The sequence below is a fragment of the Oncorhynchus masou genome, chromosome 11, assembly GCF_036934945.1.
Source record: "Oncorhynchus masou masou isolate Uvic2021 chromosome 11, UVic_Omas_1.1, whole genome shotgun sequence".
Taxonomy (NCBI): domain Eukaryota; kingdom Metazoa; phylum Chordata; class Actinopteri; order Salmoniformes; family Salmonidae; genus Oncorhynchus; species Oncorhynchus masou.
In genome coordinates, this window is record NC_088222.1 from 19,771,456 (window position 1) to 19,794,350 (window position 22,895).

Sequence of the window (22,895 nt, forward strand, 5' to 3'; positions counted from 1 at the left end):
TCTCCAACTTACAGGACATGCAGGTGCAACATTTGTACCCCTGTTAAGGGTTTGTTCTTAGATAAGTGTTTAACATCTGAAGTCTTTACCAAACTAGACAAGAGGTGGTATAGCAGTAATGACATTTGGAGCTCTAGCTAATTTGCCACATCATGATTTTGAGTTTGAAGAGGGAAAACAACTGGGTGATTGCATTGCTTTTGATTATTTGTAAATGTAGGATAGAACAACGTATCAGGTGTTTTTTTCTCAGTTGTGTAAATGTCTTAGCTGAGGCCGTGTGTGTGTGTCCCTGTCTCTCAGGTGGTTGTAATGAAGCGTTCTCTGGGAGTGGGCTATGCTGCCGTGGACAACCCCATCTTCTACAAGCCCAACACAGCCATGTTGCTTGGCGATGCCAAGAAGACCTGCGACGCACTGCAGGCTAAAGTCCGCGAGGCCAGCCAGTGAGCCGTGGCCGGTGCAGTAGGACCCGGGCCCGTCAGACCGAGGTCCAGGGCATCACACGTCCAGAGGGGGAGAGGAGTGGGCACAAACAAGCTAATAGTTAGACGTAGCATTAATGTTGTCGTTTCCTCTCCTGGCAACAAGTTTTCCTCCCTTTTTTTCTGAACAGTTATTTGCAATGATGATGAGTAGGTGTTCTCTTCTTTCTCACCAGGAGCATTTTCTTCTCACCCTCTTTTTCAAAGCAAGGAAAAAAGCAAAAGTGTCACCTTTTTGTACTTTTTATTTTTAGATTTTTCAATGTTCGTTCATTTTCCAGTTTTATACTGTAGTTAGATTTTTTGTATTTGACCTGACCGACTCGTACCACAAGTGTCAAATTGATTTGCATTTAGCTCCTTGGCCTAGCAGCAACTGTTAACTTCAATGTAGCGCCATTGTCAGTAATAGTCACTCTAATCACTAACTGTATGGGTTGTTTTTTTTTCTTGAATGCGTTTTGTGGACTGTGCTTAGTGTAATGACCAGCTTTGTGATGTAGTGGTAATGTGTTACGTGTGATTAGAAGCTTCAAGAAGAAGGATTTAGTGAATGTAGCTTCAGTTGGCCCTCCGCCACGCAGCTACGTTTCCCCTTTTAGCACTACAGAGATGTTGAAGGATCCATGTAGATTTAAGTTTAATAAAAGATGAGTATCATAATATGACTGTTAGAATTTATAATAAATTGTGAGATTATGGCTTAATTTAGCTTGGATACATTTATGAATTGCTGATTTGTCAAATGGTTAGTTAGAGTCCTGCCATGTTAAGCTCTTTCCTTATGCCTTCATCTAGACAGAATCACTGTCTGATGTTTCCTTACCGGGACCTTATACAATGCAACTCTATAGAGAAACTGACCATGACAACATCCCTACCTCTGCATAGCTTCCTAAAGCGACCAAATTCACCTTCCATTCTCTTCTTCGTAAACCATTCTCTTCTTCCACTAATACCGTCTTTCCAGACTTGTATCTGTCTTGCTATATTTAGCTTTGCGTAGAAAGGTTAACATATGAAGGGTTGTTATTCACTTACACGTGGTGCCATAGCAGACCTAGTTGGTGTTAAATTGTAATTTTCCCCATTTCTGTCCAGTTTTCAGTTATAAGGTAAAGTAAAGAACAACTCGAGGGAAACAATTATTTTAGAAAATAATAGTTGTGAAGAAATGGCAAAAAAAAATCACAAGTATTTTTGTATAGAGAAGAACCTATTTGTATAATTGTTAAGGCTTACGCAGGCTTTGCTGCACAACATTTTTCTAATGTTCTAATTTTCTAATGTTGGGGAGATGAATGAAATACTGTGAATGTTTTTCTCTCTGGTTTATCATCCCTAAATAAACCTTGATTTAATGGCACTTGGAAAATCAAGTCTCCACATTTTTGTTGATTCTTACCAATTTTATAGCTAGTTTCTAACGTATGGAGTAACAAGTTCTTAAAGCTGTAATAGACACTTAGAGAAATGGATGGTGGCAGTGGTGTAGTTTCTGGCATGTAAGTGAAGATTTCACATGACTAGGATTGCATGCGTTTGCCATGAGGGTTACTTCATTAAGTAACAAGTAGCACTCAGACACCCTGCTCTCAGCTGATCCTCTCGACAGGCATGTGAGGGCGTTCGGGGGAAACCGCCTCTTGTTTGGGGAGAGGTGACGTAACTGAAATAAGGGTTAGGTGGCGGGCGTACTGTACCTTCTACTTAAAGCAGTCTTTTGTTCGGCCAGCAGCATTTTTTCAGGGCCTAAGGATAGGAGGATAGCCAACATGAACATTTTCTGTAGTGACAATCAACCCTTATCCTCAAAATCCACTTGGGATTGCCTTTCGTTTCTGTTTCATTGAAAGCCAATTGATTTGTTTTCCTTGGCCTTGCATGCAATTTCTCCAGAGGGTATTGCTGCGTTAGTATGTTTTCACTGTATGATAAGCAAATGTTTATTTATATAATATATATATTATTTTTTTTGATATCTGGATATGTGCATTGCTATTTGGGACCTTCAATTTCAAGTCCAGTTCAATGATAGCCCTTTCTCCCCAACATGCGCACACACTATAAGTCACACTCAGTTATGGCAAAGCCAAGGATTCCTTCATCAGCACAAAGTAGCTCTCTGGTTCATTCTGCAATGGCTCTTGCCAGCAGTCTACCTAAATTACTTCTCTCATATGCATTTGATTCCACTGAAAGCTACAGATGTAGGATCTTAATTTGATCAGCTTGTTGCAAAGAACTGTCCTGCAATGCAGGGTATTTGAGGGTTAAAAAGGTTTCTGAAGTTAGTTATTTCCACTTTGACATTTCAGACTGGATTTTCCCTTACAACAAAATGTATCAGCCCCTACAAAAATGTTCGTTATAATCCACATAATTCAAATTTCCTGTTGCTGCTGTAATAAATTGGCTCAAATTAAGATCCTGCATCTGTAACAGCCCCCAGCCTTGTATAGTTCCTTGTAAAATAATGAGACAACACCAGATGAAACTATGTGCGATTGGAGTGTAGCGTACATGGTTCCCTCACCACAAATGTGACTAGATTGCGCTGTGGTTTGTCTCCGTGGACACAAAGGATGTGGCTTCTCTCTGTTGGACCATGTTCCTCGACCAACCAGGGGTGGACTGGGACCAGAAATGGTCTCTGGCATTTCTAACATACTGGACCATGTTTTTCATTGAGGCCCCCACACCAGCCCATTTTATTCCTTGTAGCCCCCAATTTTTACCAGAAAAATATAATTTTGCTAAAACAATAGTAGTTAGGTCCAATAGGCAAAAAATGGAACAGACCATCTGGCATTTGCTAGAAATGCCCTTGCAATCAACCATCAAACTGTGGGTGCATCATCATCCTTAGAACAGCTCTTTTCATATCATACAATGATCATACAATCTGCCATTAGTCCAAAGGATACATGGAACAGGTATTTGTATTCATTTGGCCTTAAATGCAACTGCCTCAAAGCTAGTTTTACTTCAGCATATCATAAAATCATCCCTTCAGGCCAAATGATGAATTTAAATAAATTGGCCTACTTGTATACATTTGACCTCATGCTACTTCTACCAAGGTAAGTTGTACTAAAGTATTTAATCTGTGTATTGGGCGCACTATACCTCCTCTCCTGGACGTACTTTAAATGATATTATTAAGCCAACGTAAGCATGTAAAGTTCTACCGCTGGAGAAATTCCTTTCATAATTGTTGTTATTTTCCTCCTCTTGATGCCCAGCTATAATGATCTTGGACAGTATCTGATCTGAAAACGGCTTGTTTAAAGAATCTGTATTCAGGACTCTCTTAAAAGCCCCAGCAAAAGCGGTTTCACTGTGAAGATAAAGATAAATGAAGGCACGCTACAGATGTAGGATTTTAATTTGAGCCAGTTTACTAGCAGGAAAATAATTCTGCAGCAACAGGAACTGTGAATTATGTGGATTATAATCAATGGGCATTTTTTGTAGGGGTTGATGTATTTTTCGTTAGGGCAAATCAAGTCTGACATTTTAAAGTGGAAATTACAAACTTTAGAAGCCTTTCTAATTGTGAACACTACAAGTTTCCATTTCAAATTCTGAGCAACAAAAGTGCTCAAATTAAGATTCTACGTCTGTAGACCCCTGCTTTCACTGTTCAAATTCCTTAAGCTTGAAGTTTAGTAACAAACATGTTTGAGTGTCATTTTTAAGATACTTTTATTGACCTGCTGCTCTGAATGTAAATGTTGTGCTGGGGGAATTCAGGGTGGTTAATGTATGAGATAAGAGGTGGTCCTCTCTGAAGTATTTCAGGATGTAGTGGCTGCATACAGATGTAGGATCTTAATTTGATCAAGCTGTTTCAGACAAACTTTCCTGCAATGCCAAACTTGAAGTGTATTTGAGTGTGCTTCTGAAGTTTAATTTCCACTTGATTTTTCCTCATAAATGTATTAAGCACTACAAAACTGTCCATTTAATTATAATCCAATAATTCACATTTCATATTATTTTTCTGCTGTAGAAAACTGGCTCAAATGAAGATCCTACATCTCTTGAGTCTTAATGGCTGTAGTTGCTGCATAGATGCCTCAGGAAAGAGGCTGCCTTTAGTCATGTTAGAATCAAGGCAGTGGGATCACAGAGCTGAGTGAATGAGATGCATAAACCACACCATAATTGATCTGTCTCCTTCCCCTGTGAGAGAACAGATACCACCTTTTATGAGCTTCAAAAGACTGGCAGAACATTGGCTTGTGGCAGAATGTCTCCAGCTAAGAGAGACGGGTGAACGGTGATGTGGCTAAGGAATGGTCTGACAAACACAATCCTTACCATGCCCGTAGGGCTCAGTATACAGTGCATTCGGAAAATATTCAGACCACTTGACTTTTTCCACATTTTGTTATGTTACAGCCTTATTCTAAAATTGATTAAATTATTTTTTCCTCATCAATCTACACACAATACCCCATCTGACAAAGCAAAAACAGGTTTTTAGAAATGTTTTCACATTTATTAAAAGTAAAACTATCACATTCACGTAAGTATTCAGTCCCTTTGCTCAGAACTTTGTTGAAGCACCTTTGGCAGCAGTCTCAAGTCTTCATAAGGTATGACGCTACAAACTTTCCACACCTGTATTTTGGCAGTTTCTCCCAATCCTCTTCAGATCCTTTCAAGCTCTGTCAGGTTGGATGGGGAGCGTCGCTGCACAGCTATTTTCAGGTATTTCCAGAGATGTTCGATCGGGTTCAAGTCCGGGCTCTGGATGGGGCACTTAAGGACATTGAGACTTGTCCCGAAGCCACTCCTGCATTGTCTTGGCTGTGTGCTTAAGGTCATTGTCCTGTTGGAAGTTGAACTTTTGCCTCAGTCTGAGGTCCTGAGTGCTCTGGAGCAGGTTTTCATCAAGGACATGTCTGTACTTTGCTCCATTCATCTTTCTCTCAATCCTGACAAGTCTCCCAGTCCCTGCTGCTGAAAAACATCTCCACAGCATGATGCTGCACTACCATGCTTCACCGTAGGGATGGTATTGGCCAGATGATGAGCAGTGCCGGGTCTCCTCCAGATGTGACGCTTGGGATTCAAGCCAAATAGTCCAATCTTAGTTTCATCAGATCAGAGAACCTTGTTTCTCATGGTCTGAGAGTCCTTTAGGTGCCTTTTGACAAACTCCAAGCAGGCTGTCATGTGCTTTTTACTGAGGAGTGGCTTCCGTCTGGCCACTTTACCAAAAAGGCCTGATTAGTGGAGTGCTGCAGAGATGGTTGTCCTTCTGGAAGGTTCTCTCATCTCCACAGAGGAATTCTGGACCTCTGTCAGACTGACACTCGGGTTCTTGGCCACCTCCCTAAGCCTTTCTCCCCCGATTGCTCAGTTTGGTGAGGCGACCGGCTCTAGGAGTCTTGGTGGTTCCAAACTTCTTCCATTTAAGAATAATGGAGGCCACTGTGTTCTTGAGGACCTTCAATGCTGCAGACATTTTTTTGGCACCCTTCCCCAGATCTGTGCCCCGACACAATCCTGTCTCGGCGGCTCTATGGACAAGTCATTCCACCTTGTGGCTTGGTTTTTGCTGTGGGACCTTATATAGACAGGTGTGTGCCTTTTCAAAACATGTCCAATCAATTGAATTTACTACAGGTGGACTCCAATGAAGTTGTAGAAACATGTCAAGGATGATCAATGGAAACAGGATGCGCCTAAACTCAATTTCGGGTCTTGTAGCAAAGGGTCTGAATACTGTAAATATGTTGTTTTTTATACATTTTGCTTAAAACATGTAAACCTGTTTTTATTTAATACATTCTAGAATAAGGCTGTAACGTAACAATGTGGAAAAAGGGAAGGGCTCTGAATCCTTTCTGAATGCACTGTAGGTGGTATAGGTTTAATGGTTTCTTTAATACCAAAGAAGAAATGGCAGTGCTTTACGAGTATATTTAAACTAATAAAGACAACAAAATAAGCATCTGGATCATTTATTGGCATTTCTAATTTAGGGTTAAAGGGGTAATGCCATGAGTGGTGGCCTGGCTTTTCATGTTAAGCGTTCCCAACCACTCTTAGCTGTTGCATTCTTTGAGGTTGACCCAGGCAGGAACACAGGTGCATAATCCTAAACCACAGTTTATGGGTCATGCATCAGATATCCAACTGAAGATGTGGACCCCTGCAGCAACCAATGAATGACTCAGTTCAGTACATTGAGTCTGATTCATAGTCTGAACATGGAGGAGGACTTGCTTTGTAGGAAGTGAGAAGGCTGCTGTCGTCAACTAAAGACTGGTGTCCTCAACCCAGTGTTAACCCGGACCCTACATTAAGGCCTCAGAGCTTTCCCATCAACCCCTCACATTTGACCAATGTCAAATATGATAAGCCCTTCAAATATAAGACCATGTGACTGGATAGCAAATAGAAAGCATCAACCGAATGTTAAATGTGCTTCCTGTCAGGTATCTTCATTATCTGTATTGTCTACTTGTTGAATGTTTGTGAAGTCTTGATTGTGGTTGTTTGTAGTATGGTGTTAATTGGTGTTGGACCCCAGGAAGATTAGCTAGCGTTACAGCGTTTTTATCCTAATAATATCGTAAAATTACAAATTAAATTCCACATCTCAGTGGGAATGGCCAGTGGTCATTTTTCGACACAATTTACTTGCTCCCTGCAAACTAACACATGACTCAATGGTGGAGAAACCTCAGGCTTGATGAATTGTAAGTGTTCAACAGTGCTCAGCTCTCTGTGAGGTGGTAGTTATGAGTCGTTAACTATAGGATAGCTAGGCTCATGTCCAGATCTCTCCCCTCCTTTGGACTGCCTATGTATGTCTCTTCTGGGTGTGGATGGACCTGATGACATGAGGTTTCTTCTCAGACATCAGAGGGATTTAGACCTGTACTGGACAGTACTGAGGCAGAGTTCATGCCTGACTGTTGACTAGCATTGCACGGCCACAGAGGTCAAGGGTTTAGCATCAATCTCAGAACCAAGCCCCCAGCATTCTGAGCAAGCTCCAGGGGGAGTAAAATGCCTAATCTCAAAACATGTTTAGAGAATTAATGATGCTGAATGGTCTGACGTCGTCGCTCTGTTCCTCCATAGTGGAAACGATAACATTCTTAGCTGCCTGTGGTATTATTGCATTGCTGGACCATGGCAAGAAGCCTGGTTGTTCTGAATGTGGATTGTTTGCAGATTTTTTGCATGCTCTAGGCCTATTGTCCATATTGAGGTCATCCTTAGTTATCTATTCAGTAGGTAACAATAAAGTTTAATCAGATTAATTGCCTACACAGCTAGTCACAGTTGAGAACGTTTACACATGTCAGGATTGTTGACTTCATTAGGAGAAAATCCATATATATTATTGTGGTTGATCTCCTGTGAGAAATATTGAAACTACTGTATGACAAGTACAGTGGGGCGAAAAAGTATTTAGTCAGCCACCAATTGTGCAAGTTTTCCCCCTTAAAAAGATGAGAGAGGCCTGTCATTTTCATCATAGGTACACTTCAACTATGACAGACAAAATGAGAAAAAAATGTTTTTAATTTATTTATTTGCAAATTATGGTGGAAAATAAGTATTTAGTCAATAACAAAAGTTTATCTCAATAGTTTGTTATATACCCTGTGTTGGCAATGACAGAGGTAAAATGTTTTCTGTAAGTCTTCACAAGCTTTTCACACACTGTTGCTGGTATTTTGGCCCATTTCTCCATGCAGATCTCCTCTAGAGCAGTGATGATTTGGGGCTGTTGCTGGGCAGCACGGACTTTCAACTCCCTCCAAAGATTTTCTATGGGGTTGAAATCTGGAGACTGGCTAGCCCACTCCAGGACCTTGAAATGCTTCTTACGAAGCCACTCCTTTGTTGCCCGGGCGGTGTGTTTGGGATCATTGTCATGCTGAAAGACCCAGCCACGTTTCATCTTCAATGCCCTTGCTGATGGAAGGAGGTTTTCACTCAAAATCTCATGATACATGGCCCCATTCATTCTTTCCTTTACACAGATCAGTCGTCCTGTTCCCTTTGCAGAAAAACAGCCCGAAAGCATGATGTTTCCACCCCCATGCTTCACAGTAGGTATGGCGTTCTTTGGATGCAACTCAACATTCTTTGTCCTCCAAACACGACGAGTTTTTACCAAAAAGTTATATTTTGGTTTCATCTGAACATATGACATTCTCCCAATCTTCTTCTGGATCATCCAAATGCTCTCTAGCAAACTTCAGACGGGCCTGGACATGTACTGGCTTAAGCAGGGGGACACGTCTGGCACTGCAGGATTTGAGTCCCTGGCGGCGTAGTGTGTTACTGATGGTAGGCTTTGTTACTTTGGTCCCAGCTCTCTGCAGGTCATTCACTAGGTCCCCCCGTGTGGTTCTGGGATTTTTGCTCACCGTTCTTGTGATCATTTTGACCCCACGGGGTGAGATCTTGCGTGGAGCCCCAGATCAAAGGAGATTTTCAGTGGTCTTGTATGTCTTCCATTTCCTAATAATTGCTCCCACAGTTGATTTCTACAAACCAAGCTGCGTACCTATTGCAGATTCAGTCCTCCCAGCCTGGTGCAGGTCTACAATTTTGTTTCTGGTGTCCTTTGACAGCTCTTTGGTCTTGGCCATAGTGGAGTTTGGAGTGTGATTGTTTGAGGTTGTGGACAGGTGTCTTTTATACTAATAACAAGTTCAAACAGGTGCCATTAATACAGGTAACGAGTGGAGGACAGAGGAGCCTCTTAATAACCTCTTGCGACGAGCAATCCCGGATCCGGGATCGTAATCATAGCCTCAAATGAATTAGCATAACGCAGCGGACATAAATACCCCTAGAAACTTTTCCTATTCATGAAAATCGCAAATGAAATAAATATATTCAAACGCAAGCTTAGCCTTTTGTTAACAACACTGTCATCTCAGATTTTCAAAATATGCATTACAGCCAACGCTAGACAAGCATTTGTGTAAGTTTATCATGGCATAATGCTATGCTAGGCTCTGCTGGCAGCAGGAAACATTTTCACGAAAATAAGAAAAGCAACCAAATTAAATAATTTACCTTTGAAGAACTTCGGATGCTTTCACTCAGGAGACTCCCAGTTAGATAGAAAATGTTCCTTTTTTCCCAAAAGATTATTTTTGTAGGCGAAATAGCTCCCGTTTCTTCATCATGCTTGGCTGAGAAATCGACCGGAAAATGCTACCTATACAACGCCGAACTTTTTTCAAAATTAACTTCATAATATTGACAGAAACACGGCAACATTGTTTAGGATCCATCCTCAAAGTGTTTTTAACATATATATATTCGATAATATATCTGTCAAGGCAATTGGTTTCTCATAAGAAGCGATTGGAAAAATGGCTACCTCAGTATTTTACGCAAGATTTTCTGCGGGAGACACCATGTGACCACTTGCTATATATGGTCCCTTACGGCTATTCTTCAATGGAAATGCGTAAAAAGACGTCACAATGCTGTAGACACCTTGGGGAATACGTGGAAAACGTAAGCTCATTCGTAGCTCATTCACAGCAATATAAGGAATCATTGGCATGAGGCGGTTTCAAATTTTTATCTGGGTTTCGCCTGTAACATCAGTTATGTGGTACTCACAGACAATATCTTTGCAGTTTTGGAAACGTCAGTGTTTTCTTTTACAAAGCTGTCAATTATATGCATAGACGAGCATCTTTTCGTGACAAAATATCTTGTTTAAAACGGGAACGTTTTTCATCCAAAAAATTTAATAGCTCCCCCTAATGCATAACTGAAGAAGAATTTACAGGTCTGTGAGAGCCAGAAATCTTGCTTGTTTGTAGGTGACCAAATACTTATTTTCCACCATAATTTGCAAATAAATTCATTAAAAATCCTACAATGTGATTTTCTGGATTTCTTTTCCTCATTTTGTCTGTCATAGTTGAAGTGTACCTATGATGAAAATGACAGATCTCTCATCTTTTTAAGTGGGAGAACTTTTGAAGACTCAATTGGTGGCTGACTAAATACTTTTGTGCACCACTGTATTTTTACACTTACTCTGTGTCTTCACAACTGTATTTACATTGCAGATGACAGAATTTACTGACAGTGCAAACTTTTATCAATTAATGCTGGGATGATAAGTGAGGGGCATGACAGCTTCTGCTGCATATTCTTTAAACATTAATATTTAGATTAAGATAATACATTATTTGAACACCACCTATTTTCATTCTCTGAACTTGTGTTCATTTTTTCCCCCTGACATGGTCAAATAACCCAAGCATAGATTGTCAACTTTTTTTCTAATTTGGCACACAGAAACTAGAGGCCATGAGTAATAAATAATGGTCCGGATTGGCCTATAGGGGGCACTGGTATAAGCAGTCTTACTTAAACCCTCACATTTGGATGTAGGTGCCTTTCCTAATACTGAACACATTTGACTTAAGGATCATCAGGATAGATTTTCCTCCATCTTGGACATTTTGGAAAAACATATTCTCATGAACAACATTTCCAAATAACACCATTCAGTATGTAGGCCCATGGTACATCTCTTAACTTAGTTTGAGAAAGGTTAAGGGATTGGCTGAAGTATTGATCAATTAGGAAATCAGATTTTACGTGTCCCTTTAAATCCTTTGTAAATTCACTTCGTATTGGCCTATCAACTTAACTTTTTGGGGTCATCAAACACATTCCCACGTTAAGTTTGGCATTGATATACAAATAAGGAAACTATGAACAATTCACTTTTTTTGACTAATATTAATACTTAAAATAATCATAACATAAAGTAAATTTCACTCTAAATTTGGTCTGTGCACTCATCACAATAGTCGCTCAAGAGTTTGAGAAAATAACATTGATGCATTCAAAGATACACTCTACCAGTAGATGCATATTAGCACATATGGTGGTGTTTATACAGTGCCTTGCGAAAGTATTCGGCCCCCTTGAACTTTGCGACCTTTTGCCACATTTCAGGCTTCAAACATAAAGATATAAAACTGTATTTTTTGTGAAGAATCAACAACAAGTGGGACACAGTCATGAAGTGGAACGACATTTATTGGATATTTCAAAAACTGAAAAATTGGGCGTGCAAAATTATTCAGCCCCCTTAAGTTGATACTTTGTAGCGCCACCTTTTGCTGCGATAACAGCTGTAAGTTGCTTGGGGTATGTCTCTATCAGTTTTGCACATCGAGAGACTCAACATTTCCCATTCCTCCTTGCAAAACAGCTCGAGCTCAGTGAGGTTGGATGGAGAGCATTGTTGAACAGCAGTTTTCAGTTCTTTCCACAGATTCTCGATTGGATTCAGGTCTGGACTTTGACTTGGCCATTCTAACACCTGGATATGTTTATTTTGGAGTCATTCCATTGTAGATTTTGCTTTATGTTTTGGATCATTGTCTTGTTGGAAGACAAATAACACTTCCCACACTGCCCCTACTCGGATGGTATCGCGCCGTCCCAACCTTCGCTCTCTCTCCCCCGCTACTCTCTCCTCTTCCATCCTATCATCTCTTCCCTCTGCTCATACCTTCTCCAACCTTTCTCCTGAGTCTGCCTCCTCAACCCTCCTCTCTTCCCTTTCTGCATCCTTTGACTCTCTATGTCCCCTATCCTCCAGGCCGGCTCGGTCCTCCCCTCTCCGTGGCTCGATGACTCATTGCGAGCTCACAGAACAGAGCTCCGGGCAGCCGAGCGGAAATGGAGGAAAACTCGCCTCCTGCGGACCTGGCATCCTTTCACTCCCTCCTTTCTACATTTTCCTCCTCTGTCTCTGCTGCTAAAGCCACTTTCTACCACTCTAAATTCCAAGCATCTGCCTCTAACCCTAGGAAGCTCTTTGCCACCTTATCCTCCCTCCTGAATCCTCCTCCCCTCCCCCCCCTCCTCCCTCTCTGCAGATGACCCGTCAACCATTTTGAAAAGAATCGACGACATCCGATCCTCGTTTGCTAAGTCAAACGACACCGCTGGTTCTGCTCACACTGCCCTACCCTGTGCTCTGACCTCTTTCTCCCCTCTCTCTCCAGATGAAATCTCGCTTCTTGTGACGGCCGGCCGCCCAACTACCTGCCCGCTTGACCCTATCCCCTCCTCTCTTCTCCAGACCATTTCCGGGGACCTTCTCCCTTACCTCACCTCGCTCATCAACTCATCCCTGACCGCTGGCTACGTCCCTTCCGTCTTCAAGAGAGCGAGAGTTGCACCCCTTCTGAAAAAACCTACACTCGATCCCTCCGATGTCAACAACTACAGACCAGTATCCCTTCTTTCTTTTCTCTCCAAAACTCTTGAACGTGCCGTCCTTGGCCAGCTCTCCCACTATCTCTCTCAGAATGACCTTCTTGATCCAAATCAGTCAGGTTTCAAGACTAGTCATTCAACTGAGACTGCTCTTCTCTGTATCACGGAGGCGCTCCGCACTGCTAAAGCTAACTCTCTCTCCTCTGCTCTCATCCTTCTAGACCTATCGGCTGCCTTCGATACTGTGAACCATCAGATCCTCCTCTCCACCCTCTCCGAGTTGGGCATCTCCGGCGCGGCCCACGCTTGGATTGCGTCCTACCTGACAGGTCGCTCCTACCAGGTGGCGTGGCGAGAATCTGTCTCCTCGCCACGCGCTCTCACCACTGGTGTCCCCCAGGGCTCTGTTCTAGGCCCTCTCCTATTCTCGCTATACACCAAGTCACTTGGCTCTGTCATAACCTCACATGGTCTCTCCTATCATTGCTATGCAGACGACACACAATTAATCTTCTCCTTTCCCCCTTCTGATGACCAGGTGGCGAATCGCATCTCTGCATGTCTGGCAGACATATCAGTGTGGATGACGGATCACCACCTCAAGCTGAACCTCGGCAAGACGGAGCTGCTCTTCCTCCCGGGGAAGGACTGCCCGTTCCATGATCTCGCCATCACGGTTGACAACTCCATTGTGTCCTCCTCCCAGAGCGCTAAGAACCTTGGCGTGATCCTGGACAACACCCTGTCGTTCTCAACCAACATCATGGCGGTGGCCCGTTCCTGTAGGTTCATGCTCTACAACATCCGCAGAGTACGACCCTGCCTCACACAGGAAGCGGCGCAGGTCCTAATCCAGGCACTTGTCATCTCCCGTCTGGATTACTGCAACTCGCTGTTGGCTGGGCTCCCTGCCTGTGCCATTAAACCCCTACAACTCATCCAGAACGCCGCAGCCCGTCTGGTGTTCAACCTTCCCAAGTTCTCTCACGTCACCCCGCTCCTCCGCTCTCTCCACTGGCTTCCAGTTGAAGCTCGCATCCGCTACAAGACCATGGTGCTTGCCTACGGAGCTGTGAGGGGAACGGCACCGCAGTACCTCCAGGCTCTGATCAGGCCCTACACCCAAGCAAGGGCACTGCGTTCATCCACCTCTGGCCTGCTCGCCTCCCTACCATTGAGGAAGTACAGTTCCCGCTCAGCCCAGTCAAAACTGTTCGCTGCTCTGGCCCCCAATGGTGGAACAAACTCCCTCACGACGCCAGGACAGCGGAGTCAATCACCACCTTCCGGAGACACCTGAAACCCCACCTCTTCAAGGAATACCTAGGATAAGATAAGTAATCCTTCTCACCACCCCCCCCTTAATGATTTAGATGCACTATTGTAAAGTGGCTGTTCCACTGGATGTCAGAAGGTGAATTCACCAATTTGTAAGTCGCTCTGGATAAGAGCGTCTGCTAAATGACTTAAATGTAAATGTAAATGTAAATCTCCGTCCCAGTCTCAGGTCTTTTGCCGACTCCATCAGGTTTTCTTCCAGAATGGTCCTGTATTTGGCTCCATCCATCTTCCCATCAATTTGAACCATCTTCCCTGTCCCTGCTGAAGAAAAGCAGGCCCAAACCATGATGCTGCCACCACCATGTTTGACAGTGGTTATGGTGTGTTCAGGGTGATGAGCTGTGTTGCTTTTACGCCAAACATAACGTTTTGCATTTTTGCCCAAAAGTTCAATTTTGGTTTCATCTGACCAGAGCACCTTCTTCCAAATGTTTGGTGTGTCTCCCAGGTGGCTTGTGGCAAACTTTAAACAACACGTTTTATGGATATCTTTAAAAAATGGCTTTCTTCTTGCCACTCTTCCATAAAGGCCAGATTTGTGCAATATACAACTGATTGTTGTCCTATGGACAGAGTCTCCCACCTCAGCTGTAGATCTCTGCAGTTCATCCAGAGTGATCATGGGCCTCTTGGCTGCATCTCTGATCAGTCTTCTCCTTGTATGAGCTGAAAGTTTAGAGGGACGGCCAGGTCTTGGTAGATTTGCAGTGGTCTGATACTCCTTCCAATTCAATATTATCGCTTGCACAGTGCTCCTTGGGATGTTTAAAGCTTGGGAAATCTTTTTGTATCCAAATCCGGCTTTAAACTTCTTCACAACAGTATCTCGGACCTGCCTGGTGTGTTCCTTGTTCTTCATGATGCTCTCTGCGCTTTTAACGGACCTCTGAGACTTTCACAGTGCAGGTGCTTTTATGCGGAGACTTGATTACACACAGGTGATTTGTTTTTATCATCATTAGTCATTTAGGTCAACATTGGATCATTCAGAGATCCTCACTGAACTTCTGGAGAGAGTTTGCTGCACTGAAAGTAAAGGGGCTGAATAATTTTGCATGTTAAAAAAGTTTGAAATATCCAATAAATGTCGTTCCACTTCATGACTGTGTCCCACTTGTTGTTGATTCTTCACAAAAAATACAGTTTTATATCTTTGTTTGAAGCCTGAAATGTGGCAAAAGGTCGCAAAGTTTAAGGGGGCCGAATACTTTCGCAAGGCACTGTATATGCTAATATGCCAAAAGATGCAAAAAATACTTTATAAATTGTTTTTATTAACATTTTCTCAAACTAAGGGTTTGGTAAGGGATTTTACATGTCCATTTAAACCCATGTAAATCCAGTCCACGGTGGCTTATCAACTTGAAACTTGGCATTGCTATCACTGACATCCCTGAGATGAACAGCATTGCATTTTGTATTGATATCTCAAAAAACAAGGAAACTATTAATAACAAATTATTTGCGTATATAACGCTAACATGCTGATCAGACCGCACGTGCAGTTGCGTCCACATGCGCCATCGCGTGCACATTGATTTTGTCCACCCACACCAGACGCGATCAGGACACACTTGTTGAAATATCAAAACAAACTCTGAACCAATTCTATTAATTTGGGGACAGGTCGAACAGCATTAAACATTTATGGCAATTTAGCTAGCTAGCTTGCTGTTGCCAGCTCATTTGTCCTCGGATATAAACATTGGGTTGTTATTTTAACTGAAATGCACAATGTCCTCTACTCCAACAATTAATCGACAGATAAAACAGTAAACCAAATTAATTTCTAGTCATCTGTACGCCTTCCTTCAGGCTTCTTATTATTATTTTGGACTTTATATGGCCGTTGGCAACCAACTTTAGGTGCATTAACCCAACTGACTGGAGTGTGGACCTAAGTTCATCTTTCAATCACCCACCTGTGTGTATGCTTCTAAAAACCAATGAGGAGATGGGAGAGGCTGGACGGGTAGCGCGTTGAGCGTCACAAATATAACCAATTTCTATTTTAGTGCCTGGCCAGGCAGACACTCTTTGACGCGTGCAAAGGTTGAATAACATGTATGTGTACGTTTATTTTTTCAATGCTTGCGCATGTGATGTGTCTGTTCTGGTCAGCATGTAATGCTCTAAACCTTCCCAAATTCACACTATAACACAGATTACTAACTACACAATGTTCATGCTCAAAGGGATAAAAAAATATGAATGCAGTAGTCAAATTCACCTCAGAATTAGTATCTAAACTCAATACGTTAAGTAATGAATTTAAGAATGATTACCTGCTGCATTCAAAGATAACAAAACTACAGGACTAGACAAAACTTAACTTGCGTCATCGTGTAATTGAGAGTTAAACATGGTAATGCTTTCACTGATTACACACAGGAAGATAGTTCCTGCATGATAGTGTGCTTGTTTTGTTATCCAACCGATCTTGGGCCCTTTCTGTCATCCTGTGAAATCCGTTCATTGCTGCTCGCAGTTATATTTAATAGTCTAATCTCTTGTGAGACTCGACTCATAAAATAATGATGGAAAATACCTGCAACCATTACCGTAAAACATTAAATAATATTACAAAGTCTTACACTACTTTGAATCTTTGACCTTTTATATAAGGGAGAGAATGTTACACCAGGTCAATACATAACACAGCAAATTCCATTTTAGTGACATTTATTAGACTCCATTAAAAAAGTGAGAAGTTGTCATGGTGTAAAACATCTGTGATCTGTTTAGGTCTTACCATAATGTTGCTTAACTATCCCCCCCCCCCATTATCTCCCCCATGACATTGCAGCCACTTTGAGTTCCTCGGTGTACACATCACAGACAAACTGAATTGGTCCACCCACACAGACAGCATCGGGAAGAAGGCGCAGCAGCGCCTCTTCAACCTCAGGAGGCTGAAGAAATTCAGCTTGTCACCAAAAGCACTCACAAACTTCTACAGATGCACAATCGAGAGCATCCTGTCGGGCTGTATCACCGCCTGGTACGGCAACTGCTCCGCCCACAACCGTAAGGCTCTCCAGAGGGTAGTGAGGTCTGCACAACGCATCACCGGGGGCTATCTACCTGCCCTCCAGGACACCTACACCACCCGATGTCACAGGAAGGCCATAAAGATCATTAAGGACAACAACCCCCCTGATCCACTGCCTGTTCACCCCGCTATCATCCAGAAGGCGAGGTCAGTACAGGTGCATCAAAGCTGGGACCGAGAGACTGAAAAACAGCTTCTATCTCAAGGCCATCAGACTGTTAAACAGCCACCACTAACATTGAGTGGCTGCAGCCAACACACTGACTCAACTCCAGCCACTTTAATCATGGGAATTGATGTAAAATATATCACTAGCCACTTTAAACAATGCTACCTAATATAATGTTTACATACCCTACATTATTCATCTCATATGTATATACTGTACTCTATATCATCTACTGCATCTTTATGTAATACATGTATCACTAGCCACTTTAACTATGCCACTTTGTTTACACACTCATCTCATATGTATATACTGTACTCAATACCATCTACTGTATCTTGCCTATGCCGCTCTGTACCATCACTCATTCATATATCTTTATGTACATATTCTTTATCCCCTTACACTTGGGTCTATAAGGTAGTAGTTTTGGAATTATTAGCTAGATTACTTGTTGGTATTACTGCATTGTCGGAACTAGAAGCACAAGCATTTCGCTACACTTGCATTAACATCTGCTAACCATGTGTATGTGACAAATAAAATTTGATTTGATTTGAGTTGTCAGAAGAGGTGCCTCTTATCTGGGAGTTCTGGCGGTTTTCGTGATAATCCACTAAGAACTTTCTCAAAGGAAGCTTTGGAATGGATTTGAAATCCCACAGGAATGATTTGACAGTGGTATCTTGTATCTGGAGAGGCCTTTGTGTTGCCCACTGAGGTATGTGTGTGTGTGTGTCTGTCTGTCTGTCTAGAGTGTGGGTCTGTGCGTGTGTGTCTGTGTGTTTGAGAGAAACAGAGACACACAGAGAGACTATTCATAAAAAATTCTGAGAGTTAAGAACACACACTATGATCAGACTATCCACAGTTGTACCTGTCCAGAATGCCGTATGGCCTTTAAGAATATTCTACCTGAGAGCTTGTTTTGCTGTGGTGGGGGCCTGGGACTTTGCATGGTGTTACCAGTTTGCTCTCTCCTCTCTCTGTCTCCGTCAGGGTAGGTAGCACATTGGTGACGAGTGAACAAAGGAGTGAGAGAGCACAGCTTCAATGGGAGTCGGGTATCAAGAGGATAACCACCACAGTGTCAAAGGGACCCGCCACTGCCATACACAAAAGAACGACTGACACCATGAAAGAGGGATGCGGTTTCAGAGCCTGGGCATAAAAAGGAAAACATATTATTTCACTCACTTTCTTTCTCCTTTGTGTTTGAAAGTTGCAAAAACAACTCAGCCACTCATGTGGGCAACAATTGTGTCACTGCTGAAGGAATTTTAACTTCTGAAGATTCACAGGAGCAGCATACCTTTGAAAACTTTTCTCCTCCTAGAATGGCTCACTCAGTGATTAGATGCACTTGCAAAGCAGCTTTTGATCATAGAAGTGGGGTTTCGATGAAGCACGGGGGTCAAAGCTGAGTAAATGAAGAGAGATTAGTAAAAATTCAAATAAAAACACCTGTCCTGCTCTTATCGTGGTGCTATTCCCTTTGTGATTCGTGTACAGTGGAGGAATCCTCAAGGCCTGCTTGAAATCATGCCGGTCTTGTGTTGCCCTCATCGTCTTTGTGCGCAATGAGGTTATCTGTCGGGGCGTTTCAACGGTGGGGGACAGACAATACCTTTTCGTGCCATGGGGAGAGGGTGTAGGGTTCTACAGTGCTCCCTGAGCGTGCGACGATGGGGTCAGGAACACGGGACAAAGAGACAGATTCTCCAACTCCTGCAAACAGGATTAACACTCACAGTCAGACAGAGACTCATACAGACTGTGTTTGTTTATTATGTGTTTTCCCATGTTACCAGGGGAAGAAAATACCCTATGCCGTCCCTGGACCCAAACCACAACCAAAACACAAATGCCAATCAGCTTTTTACAATGCAGAAGAGGCACACTCTGTTGTTTGATTTCTGTGGCTGCTTTATCAGTTCTCTCATAAAAAAGTTTAAATGTTTTACCTTTATCTGAGCATCTTAACATGGTTTTGTTGAATATAGCATCTAACTGCTGAGCTATCAGGGAAAGGGACAATGGTGTGATGCAACCAAGGTGATGAAGGCCTATGATACAAATACAGCCCAGTCTAATCTCATTCCCCACTTGATGACTTATCTTCCCACTTTACGGTTAGAGAAGGCACAGCCAGAAGAGGACTGGCCACCCCTCAGAGCCTGGTTCTTCTCTAGGTTTTTTCCTTGGTTCCTGCCTTTCTAGGGAGTTTTCCCAAGCCACTGTTCTTCTAAATATTTGGGGTTTTAGGCTGAGTTTCTGTATAGCACTTTGTGACATCTGCTGGTGTAAAAAATACATTTGAAATACATTTGGTTTGATTTGGAAAGTGAGTTCATCTCTGGAATTTCTTAAAGATGAATCCCTTAGAATGGATGCTCTTTTCTGTAGGCCTAGTGACCATAGTGTTAATGAAATAAATTCTGTCCATCTGTCTCTGTCTTGCACTGGATTCAAAAGGCATTTCCATTTCCGGGACCTTAGAATAGGTTTAGCACTCCAACAAAAATACTGTACATTTCAACTGTAAACATTGAGTTGCATAAGACCATTTTTATTGACTGCACACCCAAAGCCGCCAAAGTATTATAAAAACCTAACATCATATTGGACAAATGACAGAGATCCTTCTCCATCTTAGTATAACAGACCAGCACTAAAAACACAATCTCCTGTCTATCTACAGGAAAAGACAGCTCAAGAAAAGGGAAATCCTCATTCGTTTGATTAACTAATGGCTTACCCCTGCTGGAACTGCAGTGTAAACCCAATTTAGTGGTTTGAGAAAAACATAGCATATGTTCAGCTCATACACTAGAGAAGGCAATGCCAAGAGCCCAATCCAGATTGAAAATCGAATTAATTACAGGTCATGACCTGATTCGTTCCTGTCATTCCCAGCCAGGCCTAGATGCAACTCAGCTGTTTGGTGGAGTTACTGGAGTATGGGAACTGTGTTTATTTGCAATGGAGAACTTTACAAGGGATTACAGCTAGAGCCGCATTTTGTCTTGGTTGTTGTTGTAGAGGTCACAATTTCCAAAATATAGTTGAGTTTGAGGATGGAAACTTGCAGAGAAATAGAAACTTGCAGAGAGAACACCAATCAGCCTTAAATCACACTGTCAATCATTCAATATGTAGTTCACTGTCGGGAAGAAAATGTTTCATGATGTATTAGGATTTTTATGTCAAAGACTAATTGGTAGATATATTTAATCAAAGTATGCATATTATAGTATGTTCAATTATAAAAAAAATGGCACACAACCTCACAAAGGTAGCCATAACAGCAACAAGAAACAAGAGCAAAAAATAAACAGTTGGCTCAGAAACTAGCCAAGATGGAACAGTCACATAAAATTGGATCAACACAGCAATCTCCAAAAACCAACCAACTCTGGGGCCTTTCTGATACCAATATAATGTGTAAAGATGTGGAATATATTACATAGCAATAGTTTGATTGTGGTATATTACCCCTCTAGAGAAGTTACAAGCAGAGTATGCACTCACAAGATATACCACAATGACCATATCCTTCATTACCACAATATTTATTATATCTGGATATTTTATGAATGAAAACTGTCCTGACATAGAAATGTAAGTGTAGAACAATCTGTTTTCTGTACAATTATCTTTGTTATATCTCATTTTTTTGCTTGTGAGAATTGTGGTATTACAAAGCATTTGTAGGCCTTAGTAGCCATTTTGAGGTATTTATGAACCAAATAACAGTAAAATGATTAAATTACTTTGTGATAGACTCCAGCTCTCATCAGGGAGTATGATAGGTCTAATCTAGAGTTATTGGATGGGCCATTGAGCCAGAATGTACCACATCAAGTCAAAATCATATCAAACCAAATTGTATTTGTCACATGCACTGAATACAACCGGTGTAGACCTTACAGTGAAATGCTTACTTACTACAAGCCCTTAAACTTCTTATGGCTAGGGGTTCCGCTGAAAAGGCAGCGTGCGAAATTCAAACATTTTTTAGAAATATGTACCATTCATACATTAACAAGTGCAATACATTGAATGAAAGATAAACTTCTTGTTAACCTTTTTGGGATAGGGGGCAGCATTTTCACTTTTGGATGAATAGCGTGCCTTGAGTGAACTGCCTCCTACTCTGTCCCAGATGCTAATATATGCATATTATTATTAGCATTGGATAGGAAACACTCTGAAGTTTTTAAAACAGTTTGAATGATGTCTGTGAGTATAACAGAACTCATATGGCAGGCAAAAACCTGAGAAAAATCCAACCAGGAAGTGGGAAATCTGCGGTTTGTAGTTTTTCAACTCGGCCCCCATTGAAGATACAGGGTGATTTAAGTTATGTTTCACTTCCCAAGGCTTCCACTAGATGTTAACAGTATTTAGAACCTGTTTTGAGGATTCTACTCTAAGGGCTCTTTGAGTGAGTGGTCTGGCAGAGTGCCACAGCCTCTGTCTGGCGCGCTCACGTGAAAGGTAGCTACGTTCCACTTCATTTGTACAGACAAAGGAATTGTCCGGTTTGAATATTGATAAACTTTTATGTTAAAAACATCATAAAGATTGATTCCATACTTAGGTTGGCATGTTTCTACGGGCTGTAACGGAACTTTTTGAACTTTTCGTCCAACGTTAGGCCTGAATGCACTTTTGGATTTGTTTACCAAACACCCTAACAAAAGAAGATATTTGGACATAACTGATGGACATTATGGAACAAATCAAAACATTTATGGTGGAACTGGGATTCCTGGGTGTGTATTCTGATGAAGATCATCTAAGGTAAGTGAAAATTTAAAATGCTATTTTTGAGTAATGTTGACTACCCAATATGGCGGGCCGGGTATCTTTTTGACTGCTTTGTTGTCTAAAGGCTATACTCAGATTATTGCATGGTTTGCTTTCTCTGTAACGTTGAAAAAAAAATCTGACACAGCGGTTGCATTAAGGAGAAGTTTATCTAAAGTTCCATGTATAATAGTCGTATCTTTATCAATGTTTATTATGAGTATTTCTGTAGATGTGGCTCTGTGCAATATCACCGCATGTTTTAGAACTACTGAACGTAACGAGCCAATGTAAACTCACATTTTTTTATATAAATATGAACTTTATCAAGCAAAACATACATGTATTTGGTAACATGAAGTCCTATGAGTGTCATCTGATGAAGATCATCAAAGGTTAGTGATTCATTTTATCTCTGTTTCTGCTTTTTGTGACTCCTCTCTTTGGCTGGAAAAATGGCTGTGTTTTTCTGTGGCTTGGTGGTGACCTAACATAATCATTATATGCATATATTAGCAACTGGAACTGAGTAGCAGGCAGTTTACTCTGGGCACGCTTTTCATCCAAACGTGAAAATTCTGCCCCCTATCCCAAACAGGTTTTAACCAACAATGCAATTTTAAGAAAATACCCCCCCCCCCCACACACACACACACACAAAAGTAAGAGATAAGAGAAACAAATAATTCAGGAGCATCAGTAAATAACAACAGCGGGGCCATATACCCTGTGAACCTCATTATTAAATGCTTATTTTAGCAAACAAAAATAGAAATGT

At 41.7% G+C, this 22,895-nt stretch overlaps 1 protein-coding gene across 1 annotated transcript in view; it reads left to right on the forward strand.

The window, feature by feature from the left end:
- The window catches only part of nnt (nicotinamide nucleotide transhydrogenase), a 62,343-nt gene extending 60,492 nt beyond the window's left edge, over positions 1 to 1,851 (forward strand). Inside the window, exon 21 of the mRNA XM_064977727.1 lies at positions 304 to 1,851. Coding sequence (XP_064833799.1) covers positions 304 to 450 — 147 coding nt within the window. The 3' untranslated portion in view covers positions 451 to 1,851. The remainder of the gene's footprint in view (positions 1 to 303) is intronic.
- Positions 1,852 to 22,895: the final 21,044 nt, after the last annotated feature.